General features: G+C 44.5%; 1 protein-coding gene across 1 annotated transcript in view; it reads left to right on the forward strand.

Annotated features, from left to right (window-relative positions):
• LAMB4 (laminin subunit beta 4) overlaps nt 1–12985 on the forward strand; it is a 92388-nt gene that overhangs the window by 41167 nt on the left and 38236 nt on the right. Inside the window, exons 15-20 of the mRNA XM_019543542.1 lie at nt 1920–2070; nt 3282–3413; nt 3934–4119; nt 6390–6511; nt 8881–9001; nt 11022–11199. Of these exons, the coding sequence (XP_019399087.1) occupies nt 1920–2070; nt 3282–3413; nt 3934–4119; nt 6390–6511; nt 8881–9001; nt 11022–11199 (890 nt within the window). The remainder of the gene's footprint in view (nt 1–1919; nt 2071–3281; nt 3414–3933; nt 4120–6389; nt 6512–8880; nt 9002–11021; nt 11200–12985) is intronic.

The raw sequence follows: 12985 nt of genomic DNA on the forward strand, positions 1-12985 counted from the left end.
ATCTTCTTGTCTCTTTCTCTAAAGCAAACTTTGAACTATTAAGTATTGAGATTGTTTTGAAAAAAAGTACAAACCATTCTGACTCAATTCGGGAGGCACAGGTCCCCCAGTTTTGTGCAATTAGATAGGAATGATGTTTTTGAAGTTGAGATTTGTCATTCATGTTTGAAAACTTAAAAATGCTTTATTTTCACATGTACAGAACTATTTTTGCTTTAAAAATGCTTAGCTTTAGAACCAATGGCTGCCCATACACGTGCTTGGGGGGGCATTTTAATTAGAGCAGTTCTTGGTGAACTGCTCTAATTGAAACACTTGTCATGTTTATTAAGCCTCTGCACATTTACAAATGGCTGTGGGATACATTATCTAACCTCATTAGACAAGGCTTAGATAAAGTGCCCCCACATCCATTTTAAAATGTGTGGGGGCTTATACACACGATGGTGACGCCACACTGGAATGTTCTAATTAGAACATAGGCTGCCTAATATGTGCCTAGGCAGCCAGTCTTTTCAAATACCAGTGGCCTAGACTTTGTTCAGCTAGAGCCTTTTCTACTGCTTGAAAGCAGACACTAGCATATATAGACTTAACCCATGCAACAGTAGGTTTACTATATTCATGGGCACATGATGAAGTAAACAGCTGATTAAGAAAGTGTATGTCTCTCTGAATTAGTTGGTCTCTAAGGTGCCACTCTGCCCTGGCTTTTTCCTAGCTCTGCTCATATGCTCACAATTCAGTAGTCAAAACTAGTGAATACCCAACATGTTGCAACTTGTGGAATGGGTAGATTGATGACGCAGGGATCCAGGTTTTCCATTCCCCATGGAAAAATGGAGAAAACCATGGATTTCCCCTTTTTATCACAGAAAACACAGATTTCTCCTTTTATCAGAGAAGCCCATGGATTCCCTGATTTTGCAAACAGCTCTGCAGGCTGGTTGAGCTCCAGCCTGCAAAAGCTGTTTGCAAACAGGGCAGGAAACCCCCAGCCCTGCCCAGAGGGGGAGGAGAAGGGCAGGGCCTGAGATTCTCAATCAGCCATGGCTCTGCTCAGCTCAACTCAGCCTCACTCTTCTCCTGTAGCCTGTGTGGTAAGTGGGGCTTGCAGGGGGGCTGGGAGCCCCTCTGGAAGGGCTGGAGGGTTGCAGGCCATGGCTGGGGGGCACTGGCAGGGCTGGGGAGGAGCCAGGAGCCAGCCCCATCCCTGCCTGAGCAGGCAGCATCAGTGGGGGAGTCAGCTCCATGCTGCTTCTGCTGCAGCTGCCTGCTGTTGGGGGCAGGGAGCTGTAGACTTGGGACCTTGGCCCCATAGCCCTGGCAGCTGAGGGCCCCTCTGGCAGGCCTGGGTGGCAGGGGCTGTGGGGGGGGCAAGAGTAGGCTGTTATGGGGCAGTGAGGGTCACCAGCAGTATTGGGGGAGCTTTGGGGGCAGTGAGAGGCACCAGCAGTATTGGGGGAGACTTTGGGGGCAGTAAGAGGCAACAAAAGGGCGGGGGGGGGCTTTGGGAGAAGTGAGGGGTACCAGCAGGGCTTAGGGATGCACTGGGGGTTGGGTAAGGGGCACCAGCAGGGTTGGGGGTGCTGCAGGGGGCTTTTAATTTTAATAATGCATTGGGGGGGTTGTCAGATAATTCATGATTTTTCATCAGAGAATTTGTGATTTTTTATCACAGAAAACCAGCATGTGAGCAGCTTTTGCTTCTTTTAACAGATTAATAAGGAAACATGGGCATTAGAAGCAAGAAATGACAGTGAGTTGCTAGAAAATTATTTTTAAATGGAGGCAGTTTTACTGAGAAAGGAGCAATAAGGACAGAAAGCAAAGGTAGAATAGCTGTCCCCTGGGTGGGCTGTAAAGATACATACATTATTAATTCTTTTATACCACACCCTTGCCATTTCCTCTGTCAGATGCTCATCAAATGACGGTCAGTGTGAATGTCTCCCTAATATTATGGGCCGTCAGTGTAATGAACCATCCCCAGGCTACTTCTTTGTACCACTGGATTATTATACCTATGAAGCAGAGCATGCAAAGGCACTCTCTGGATCTGCACTGCTGGTAGGTTGTTTTGTTTTCATGAACAGCATGCATAAGGTGGTTTAAATTGGTGTAAGAGAGTCTCAGCTGCTGAAAGTGAAAAGTGGGTGCCAAGGAGAGGGTGCTGTAGCTGAAGAAGAAATTAGTAGGAGAAAGGAAGATGAGTCAGGGAAAGTAGATTCTCCACCTTTGCAAATTTAAAAGGCACTCCTCCTTCAGTCAGTGAACTCCACTGACTGAAGCACTTACTCCTGGAGCTAAGAGAAATACACCCAGGTGTCCTTTGCTTTCTCCAGTTATGGGCCCTCCCTGCTGTAAATCTGAGCATCCTAAGGATCTTTCTCACTGGCCAGTGACCCCAGGAGGCCATTATGGCAGCTGAATTTGCCAAGGGGCAGGAATAACCCTAGCCATAGTATCTTATCTCTGATGTTCACACAGCTTGTGTAGAAAGGAAGCTCTGGCAGTGTGTGGCAGCTGTGGAGTGGATGGTCTTAAGGAACTTTTTAGACAAACGGTTGCTTGCAAACACAGGGAACTATATTTGAAAGCTCAAATGGCCTTTTCCAGTCCTATCTTTCTATGGCACCTGAGGGGATGGTAATCATCTCTGTTTCATTATGTCAGCTTTAGGGTAGCTGTGATGGGAGGGAGAATCTAGTTCCATTATGATCCCATAGACTCACTTACATGGTTTTAGAAACTGACTCTGAACTGGCCAAGTTTTTCAGGTTTTTATATAACTAAGTCATACTTCAGTTTCCCAGAATATTTTTGGGGGAATATCCAAATATAGACAGTTAATTTGCATGCAGAGTGCAAGCCTGTTTCTGCTGGAAACAAGATTTCTACATCGCCAAGATTTTTACCAGTGTCACTCCTTTATGTCATCCAGAATCTGCAAGGAGTAATAGTAACCATTATTTAATTGCAGTTTACATATGAAAATGTTCAGTTTTAATTGCTAGCACTTATCAACCTACATGCCAATAATGATATAGAAAACAGTTTTCTGGGATATAGTCTAAAGCAATGTATAATTGTGCACATGGAAATAAAAGTTATTTATAACAAAGTGAGTGGGAGAGTTTTAAACTTTCTGTGCCAAATTCTTAGAGTTATATAAATGTATATCAGCAAATAATTTAGCCTATTTTTTTAATTTTGAAATTACAGAGCAGTTGTTCATTTAAAAGTGCTGTCATCTAAATGCTCCATTTTTTGCTTTTAAGGTTAAGCCAACAGCTTTTCCAAGGTGTGATATCTATTTCCAGCAGCAAGGATATGATTTCACAATTGAAAATGGAAAGATTATACTTAACAGGAGTAAGAAACAAAGCATGAGAAAAATAGGTCTGAAACAGGTAAGCTAATACAACAATTGAATGACAAAGGATGCAACAAGTGCTGCTGATGTTTAACACTGCCACAAGAACACTGGGCCTGGGATAGAGTAAACCACTGCTGACTATAAATGTAGAATATGCAGGCCTGCACCTCACAATTGAGTTTTTCAGTACACAAATGGGTTGGATATTACATAAATCATTCAAGAAAACCTGTCTACGTACACAGGTAATTTTGCCAGGTATAGACTATAAGCTCAGACTCAAAGATTTCATTACAAAGGAAAACCTAACCAGGAGAGAAGAAAAACCCTTTTTCATAATTTGAGGCCTATTTTCAATGTTTACAACTTGCTTGGATTGTAGATTCATTTCTGTTAGATATATGAGGGTGGGGGTTAACAGCACATATTTTGCTTGTTTATTAGGTGATGCTGACTAGCTGCTGAAGGTAATAAAGTACATGGCAAAAGCGCACAATTTTTCAAAGCTTGTGCACATACCATTGATTGTTTAAAGTGTCCGTATCTCTTTGCAGGGTTCAGTCCAATTTGGAAGGAACTCTGTTCTGGACATTGTTTTCAGACAGCCTCTCCCTGGGAAACCTGTCACATGGACAGGGTCTGGGTTTGCCCGTGTTTCAAATGGAGCTGGATTAAGATTTATTTTCAACAATATTCCCTTTACCATGGACTTTGACATTGTCATTCGTTATGAGCCTGAGGTGCGTGAAATCAAAATTTCAATTAACCAAGAATACTTTTCATAGTTTCATAGTTTCTGGGGTCAGAAGGGACCTGAGCAGATCATCGAGTCTGACCCCCTGCCATGGGAGGAAAGAGTACTGGGGTCAAATGACCCCAGCAAGGTGTTCATCCAGCCTCCTCTTAAAGACTCAAGAGATTCTAAGAGATTGTTTCACAGCAGGTTGAAGCAGACTTGATTAATCGAGTGCACTGGAGCATGGAAATAAATGTGCTCCAACAGACCCTGGCATCACATTTATTAGTGCCCTGCGCTGTAAAATGGTGGTGGGGTGCTTTGAACTAAAGCTTGTTTGATGAGCTTTAGTTCAAAGTGCCCTGCCACCATTTTTCAGCATGGGGGATGCTGGTACATGGGACACTCAGGCACTTTTAATTAAAAGCCCTTGCTTATTAAAGTGCTCCCCAGCGCTTCCTGGAGCATGTGTAAAAATGCCCCTTATGAATCTTGGGACATGTTCTTTGACCACTTTGAGCTATTTTGCCTTGTTTTCAAGTAGGGCTATGCTGTTCTTTTTAAGTTGACAACACCTCTTGTCTCCTTCTCCATATAGTATGGGCAGCTTCTATAACTACTATATTTTCTTGGATACAATACACAGTTTTTCCTAAAATCAGCTGTTGTAATTTGGGGTGTGCATTTGAAACAAGGAAATATGATAAGAACATAAGAATTGCCATTTACTGGGACAGACCATAGGTCCATCTTGCTCAGAATCCTGTATCACACAATGTTAAAGAGTGGATGATGCTGAAAGGGAGAATGAACCAGGATATAACCAGGATTTTTTTTTCCACTGTTCCTTTCTCACTTACAGTCTCCAGCATTTAAGGTCTAGGGAGTTTTAACTCAGAGGCTGTATGCCTAACTCCCATGCTCAATAGCTACAGATGCCCTTTTCCTCCAAGAACTTGTCCATTTTTGAATCTGGCTAAACTGTCAACCTCCACAACAGCTGGTTGCAGTGAGTTCCACACTTCAATGACATGCTGTGTGTAAAATAACTTCCTTTTGTTAGTTTTAAACTTATTGCCTACTCGTTTCATTTTATGACCCCTAGTTCTCGTATTGTGTGAGAGTAAATAAATAAATCCCTATTTACTTTCTTTTTACCGTTTAGTATTTTCTAAACCCTTATCATGTCTCCACCCCTCAAGTGTCTCTTTCCTAAACTGAATAGACTTAGCTTCTTTAGTCTCTCGTCATCTGGAAGCCCCTCCATACTACCCTACTACATCCTTGCTCCTCTCTAGACCTTCTCTAGTTCTTCTATATTCTTTTTGAGGTGTGGGAACCAGAACTGGGCACAGTATTCAAGCTGTGGATCACCATGGATTTATGAAGGGGCATGATGATACCTTTTTGTTTTGTTTACAATTCTCTTCTTAATAATCCTGAACATTTTATTTGCCTTTTTGATGGCTGCTTAGCAGTGAGCTGATATTTTTAGCAAACTGTACACAGTGACTCCGAGATCTCTTTCCTGTCTGGTAACATAATGCAGAGCCCATTGTATAAGTATAGGTATTTTTGCTCAGGTGCATCACTTCACACTTTTCTACACTGAATGGCATCTGCCATTTAGTTGCCTATTCACTCAATCATGGCAAATCTTTCTATAGTTCCTCTCAGTCTGCCTTGGTCTTTACCACGTTGAATAATTTTGTATCATTGACACATTTGGTCACCTCACTACTCACACTCTTTTCCAGATCACTTCTGAGTATGTTAAATAGCACTGGTCCCAACACAAATCCCTGGGGGGCCTATTGTTTATTTCTTTCCATCCTGAAAACTGATCATATATACTCACACTTTGCTTTTTATCTTTGAGCCAATTTCTAATCCACAAGTGGACATTCCCTATAATCCCATGACTACCTTAGTTAAAAATCGTCTGATGGGGGGACCTTGTCAAAGCTTTTTGGAAGTCCAACTATTTTGTATCAACTGGATCACCCTGGTTCACCTGCTTATTGACGCCCTCAAAGAACTCTAGTAGGTTGGTGAGACATGATTTCACTTTGACAAGGTCATGTTTATTCCTCCCCAACAAAGTCATGTTTGTCCATGTGCTGAACAATTCTCTTTTTTGTATTATTGTTTCTGCCAGTTTTCCAGGAACAGAAGTTACTACTTGCTTTGCCTTTCAGTAGCATTGCTACATTGATGAGCATGTGAGAGAGAATGTGAGTGTTTTTTTCTCCTAATTTTTTCCTACCTGCTTAGTCCTTAGAAGACTGGATAGCGAGTATTGCCGTTAACCCCCGTGGAACTTTAGCAAATGAATGCTGCAAGAACAAGCCAGACCCACAGAAGCCATATGCACTGGCCCTACCAGCTAGAAAGAGGTCTGGATATTACCTTCTTTACCACTCTTTTTTAATGTTCATGTGCTCTTATTAAGTTGTTGTGATAAGTTCCTAGGAAAGTGAGAATATTCACCGAATACTCCCAGAATTGGGATGATCCATGTGATCCTTCACACTGTCAGGACACCATAGACAGCCATGTGATGCAGAGTGAGAGTTTGACACTTTAGCAACTGTTCCAGCAAAAGTCTACTTTGGCTCAAGTGCACTTCTGCATCCTTGAGGGAGGAATGCAAGCTGAGATCCTGCCCATATAGTGATTCTTTTTGGATAATAGATCAACGGTTCAGACACAATGTCAGGGATTAGGACCCGTTTCATTAAAGAGATGGAAAAATTGATTGATACCAGTGTTGTCCCTAGCATTTCACTCTCATCAGCAGGGATCCTGGTTTTCCCTAATAAAAAATTGCAAATTCTTTGATAAAAAAATCAAAATGATCTAATAAAACCCCCAAATCCATGATTAAAATGAAAGGCCCATCACTCCTTCCCACAGCCTATCAGGCCCTACTGGTGCTTCTCACTCCCCAACCCCACAGCCCCCTGGACCTGCTTTTGCCCCTCACTACCCCCACAACCCCCTAGCCCTGCTTGTGTCCCTCACTCTCCCCCATAGCTCCCTGGTCCTGCTTGTGCCCCTCACTCCTCCCCACAGCACCCCACCCAGCCCTGCTTATGACCCTTGCCCCCTAGCTACAACCCTCTGCTACCCCCAGCCCTGCTGGAGGGGGCCCCCAGCTGTCAGGGCTCCTGAGGCCAGGGAACCAGGTCCACAGTCCCCTGCCCCCAGAAAGAGGTGATGGCTGCTGCAGTCAAGCAGAGCCTGGCTCCCTCCCCCTGCTTGCTAGCTGCCTACTGGACGTGTGGGTGGGGGGCCCAGCTCTCCTCCTCTGTGCACACACCCAGGCAGGGGTGACCTGTGCCCCCAGATTTGTGGTCAAGGGTGGACGCAGGTTGCCTATTGCGGGCTTGGGCTCTCCACCACGCTGCCCTCCCCTGTGCCCTCTGCAGCCTAGTGGGTGCGACCCGGCACTGCAGGGAACAGTGGAGCCGGATGGGGATCTCCTTGCCACCATGAGCTCCACGCTGCCCTGTTGATGCGTTCCCTGCAAATGTTGCAGCAGTAAGGGGCACAACCCTGTGCCATTGCTCCAGCTGCTGCTGTGTGTGTAGGGGATGCGTCACCAGGGCAGCACAGAGCTCACAGTGTCTGTTCCCTGCAGTGCCAGGTCACATCTGCTGGGCTGTGGAGACCCTGGGAAAGGGCAGCAGGGTGGGGAGCCCGAGCCCACAGCAGGCAGCTTGATCCTGCCTCACACACAGATCTGGGTGGCATGGGTCCCCCAGCCAGCGCCATCCCACAGGTCCCCGGATAAGCTGCCTGTGGCCTTGTCCCATTCCCTGCCAGAGCCCTGCAACAATGCATTGCAGCCCTGGCCCCCAAGCCTCACATACCGCCCAGCCCTGCCCAACTCCCTCCCTCCCTATGGGGGTCTCATTCCTTCCCCCCCTACACACACACACACACACACACACACACACACTCTGTCTCTCTCTCTCTCTCTCTCTCTCACTTACCTGCAGGAGTTGCTCTCCAGGCTTCCTGGTGGCCACACATACATACATGCACATAGTGCCTTCTGCCTGACCGCTCTGCTCTTGCTCCCCCCAACCCTTTGCAGGCTGGAACTCTGCCAGCCTGCAGAGAGCTCTTTGCAGAACTGCAAAATCAATAGGTTTCTCCAGTAAAATGACATATCTGTATTTTCCCCTGGTAAAGGGTAAAATCCATGGTGTTCTACATTTTTCCATGGGAAACAGAAAACCTGGATCCCTGCTCGTCAGACTGAAATAGTTGGCAGAGAGGGGCAGAGAGGGCTTCAGATTAATATCTCTTTCAAACAAGAGTGGTTGGAAGTATACATGTATGACCAGTGACTTATAACCTCCACAGTTATCCTAAGAATGATTATGTGAGCATTGCCACCACAGTTTGGGAGTTAAGAGAGCAGCAATTAACAGAATGTTTTTGCAAAATCATCTTTTTAAAACCAAATCAGATTTATGTTTATAAAATACCACTCTAGCCTTTTAACAATCATGGAGACTGTGTGGTATCATAAACAAAAATGACATTAAACATGGAAACCAGTTACACGCTCCTCCATATTAAACGCCAACATGGTATCTCCTCTCCTGAGTATGTGTGTGTGTCCCCCTGCCTCTTTAAGACAAGTGAACACAGAAGACTATTCCAAATCCTTTTCTTGAGTAAATGGCTTCTACTTATTGACTGTCTGATAAAGGAACATTGACTTTTAATTTTGGTTTATTCCTTCTAACAGAATTGCACTTCTACAGACTCCTTTCTGCTTAGAACCAGGAGTAGGGTATTCTGTAGATGTTTATTTTTCTCAGCATTCTGCCTCTGACTCAAAGACTAAATCAGCCATCTTGATTGATTCAGTAAGTAACCTTGCAGTAGACTTCCTTTAATAACATTGTATCTGCTTCCAACTTTTACAGAGGCATATTCCAAATATTTGCTAAATAGTTTTTAGAATGCTAGTTTTAATTACTGCAAACAATTATTTTATCAGAAAAATAGATATTTCTATGTACTAGTTTATATTTGTATACTAATCTGTGTACAAATTCTGTAACAGCATGGTCAGCTTAAGTAATTGCACATGGTAATAGCCAGTTAGGTGTGAAATGCACCATTTTCTGTGAGTGCGCTCCAAACAGGCTTAGGAAGTATTTTACTTCTGTAACTGTACACAGGACTTTGTGCACATGATTTTTTTTGAGAACCAAGTCTAAAATGTATGATACTCTATTTTTCTATGATTCTGTTGTTGCAAAAAGCGGTTCATTTCTTTGGAGGCCCGCAAAAATCACAGACACACAAACATCAGCCAGTACAAAAGGATGTATTTGTTTGCAAACAAGGTCAGAGTGGGGCATTGATGCCCAAATCAGCTTCTGACAATCTAATTGTGTTTGCAAGCGGAATTTATCTTCTCTCTCCTGAGCACGTGTGCAGACACCGGAACTCTTACAGCTACTTCCGTTTCATACAAGCATACATGTAGTTACATCATTACATACATCGCATGTATAGTATAATTAGCTACTTAAGTATGCAGGGCGGACGGGTAAATATGCATCAGCTCATTAAGCATGCCCAGAAACTACAACAGTTCGCCAAAAGTTCATACCCCAAGGCCACAGTCAATTGAATTCCAGCTTCTGTATCAGCATGAGAAAGGCTAAGGCGGATGAGGGGGAGAAAGGAGCCTTGGGCAGTATTTCTTTCTTATCAGGTGCAAGATGCAAGCTGTGCATTTCTAACAATATTCCATTTCTAACACTGTAATGATGTAAGACCAAATGTGCACAGCAGGGCAGCCCCAGTTGCTGGTGCTGATGGCTGCAGGGCGTTCACATGCCACTGTGGCAATGACCATTTGTGCTCCTTTCCTGCCCCCACCCCACAAAGGCAGCGCCCAGGACTGCTGCCCTAGTTGTCCCCCATTAGTTACATTACTGCAGGGGTGGGCAAAGTCTGTGGAGACCCCAGGAGCATGGGGCCATGACAGCGCAGGGTTAGTGCCTCCATGGAGACCAGCCCAAGAAGCATGCTGGCAGGGCACATAACTGGGTGCGGAGCTGCTCTGGGTCCAGGCCAGGACTTTGTAGTGGTGACAGCATGGGCTGGAGCCAGGGCAGAGCTGTGATCTGCTGCCCCAGGGGCATGCAAGTAGCAGATTGCGGCTCTGCTTCAGTTCTGGCCTGTGCTGTCACTGCCACAAGACCCCAGCCCTGGCCCAGAGCAGCTCCACACCCAGCCATTGGCCCTGCCAGTGCACCACTTAGGCTGGTTTCCTTGGACATGCTGCCCCCCTGCTGCCACAGCCCTGCCACTCCTGGGGTCTCCATGGAGACCGGCCAGCACAATGTGGGCAGGGTCTGCTAGAAAATGGAGTCCTCCACAGGCCCAATCCGGCCCATGGGCCAGACCTTGCCCACCCCTGCAGTAGTGTAACTAATGGGGGACAGGTGGGGCAGCAGCCCTGAGTGCTGCCTTTGTAGGGGTGGAGGGCATAAATAGTCACTGCCACAGTGGCAGATAACTGCATAGCTGCCATCAGCACCAGAAGCAGGTGCTGTCCATGCTTCATGGCTGCACTGGGTACAGAGCTATCATGGCCCCGCCACTCTTGGGGTCTCCATGGAGACCTGCTGGAGCAATGCAGGCAAGGGCTGCTGGAAAATGGAGTCTGACCACCAACCGAATCCTCCATTTTGCCTACTCCTGGCCTAAAACGTTAGAAAAAATGTGGGATGAAGTAAAGGAGCAGCAAGGTAGAGGATCTAGAAATGGCTGAGCTCTGGGTCTCTAACCATAAAGTGTAGAATTAAGTAGAAGGGACCTGTACACCTACACAAATATCTAATCATTTCTTTCTTGTCAAACCTCAAGCTTGGCCTTATTCCTAGAATCAGTTCTGTGGAGAACTTGTGTAGTAAGAAAGATTTGGATGAGTATCAGCGGTATCATTGCACTGAAATTGCTTCAGAAGTTGGACCTCATATTTTACCAGAAGTATGTGCAAGACTCATAGTGAGCATGTCTGCTCATATTCACAATGGAGCAGTTTGTAAGTATCAGTTCCAACAGGATGGTATAGGTGCTTCTGCTGCTTGCTGACTTACTGTGTTTTCTGTAGAATACTGATATTTTAACAAGAGTACTCTTTAATTATGTATGAGTAAATAGTCGTTTAGTAAATCTTGCATTGAACAACTAGAGGAATGCTGATCAGATATTCCAGTATGCTTTCCTGCAGGGATTCCTTGTGGTTGGAGAGGCCTTGAGATTCTAAGTGCTTGTCTCAGTGAGGTCATCAGGTCTCACTGCCACATCACATTTGAAACTCATTGGGCACATCTACAAAAGATGCTACATGACTGTAGAAATGAGCTATGTCACTGTAGCTCACTGCTACAGCGACGTAGCATCAGTGGGCACAAACCATGACGCTAACACTCCAGCTTGTCGCTACTATGCAGTAGCATGAGAAGAAACCCTGTGCAGCATCAGGACTGTGCAGTAATGCAGGTTACTGTGTAGTCATTTAGTACTTGCTTAAGCAAGTACTAAAGGACTGAGGAATAACAACTGCACAGTCCAGCGCATGTGTAGATCTGCCTGTTGAAAGGATGCCAGGACATGTGAAAAATATCTCTGAATTAAATGCCTGTTGTAGTAGCTATCTGTTTGGCAATGGTCTTTACATGTGAATCAGAGGCTATGCCAGGAGACACAAAGAAACTGGAGACTACAGGACCTGACTTGAAGCAGTTCCAAGTTGACTGCACAGTCTACTTACTGTGAAATGCTTACTGGCCCATGCTAATACTGACAATAACCAGTCTGAATGAAAACAAAAGTCTTTTTTCATCAATGTTTGTCTTTGATTCCTGACTAAATCTGGAAAAAAGAATCTCAGCGCGTTTACACATGACACTACATTGCGGTAGCAATGTGCTACGGCAACATATCATTGGTGATTGCAAACCATGACACCACAGCTATGTCACCATAGCAATACACTCCCTCATTATAGTGCATTGTTTTGGCAACATAGCAACTGAAAATAACTGCATGGTGCACACGGCACAGTATGGGCTGTTACTGCACCATCGTTTAGTACATCCATCTTATCTGACAAATTTACTATTCAGTGGGTGCATCTACATGAGTCCCTATGGTGCCTTTGTTACTGTGCTGTTATTTAGTACTGCCTTTTGGAAATTTCCAAAGGGTGGGTGCAGTAACAAAGGCACCATAGGGACATGTGTAGACGCGCCTACTAAATAGTAAATTTGTCAAAAAATGGAGTTCTGGAGGAAGTGAAATTACTTGCAAAAATTGGTTCAAATGCACCATATAAATTCTGTTTCAATAAAAGTGGGCTGAAAAAATTGAAAATGTCAAAATATGTTGTTATGGTATTCTCATAATGGAATGTTTTATGTTGGAAATTTTAAAATGTTCTATTTGAATATTTTCAAAACCAAGCCAAAAAGATCCACTGTTTGCGCATCAATACCTGAGTATTACCATGTGGTATTTTGTGTGTATATTGGCCACACCTACACAAGATGCTTACTACATAGTAGCTCATTACTACTGTGCAGTAGATCATTACTACTGTGCAATAGCATTGCCAGGCACTAACCATGATGTGACATTATTGTGCAGTAGTAATAAGCTACTGCTCAGTAAGCATCACTAGGCAACCATACTGGGACACTAATGGTGGTTACTGCACAGTCGTTTAGTACTTAGTTTGCAAGTACTAAATGACGGCACAGTAACAACTGCACAGCCAGTGTCTTGTGTAGATGTGGCTGCTGTGTGGTCTGTGTGTTTTTAACATA

The sequence above is a fragment of the Crocodylus porosus genome, unplaced genomic scaffold (genome assembly GCF_001723895.1).
Source record: "Crocodylus porosus isolate Cpor-Errol unplaced genomic scaffold, CroPor_comp1, whole genome shotgun sequence".
NCBI classification, from domain to species: Eukaryota; Metazoa; Chordata; order Crocodylia; family Crocodylidae; genus Crocodylus; species Crocodylus porosus.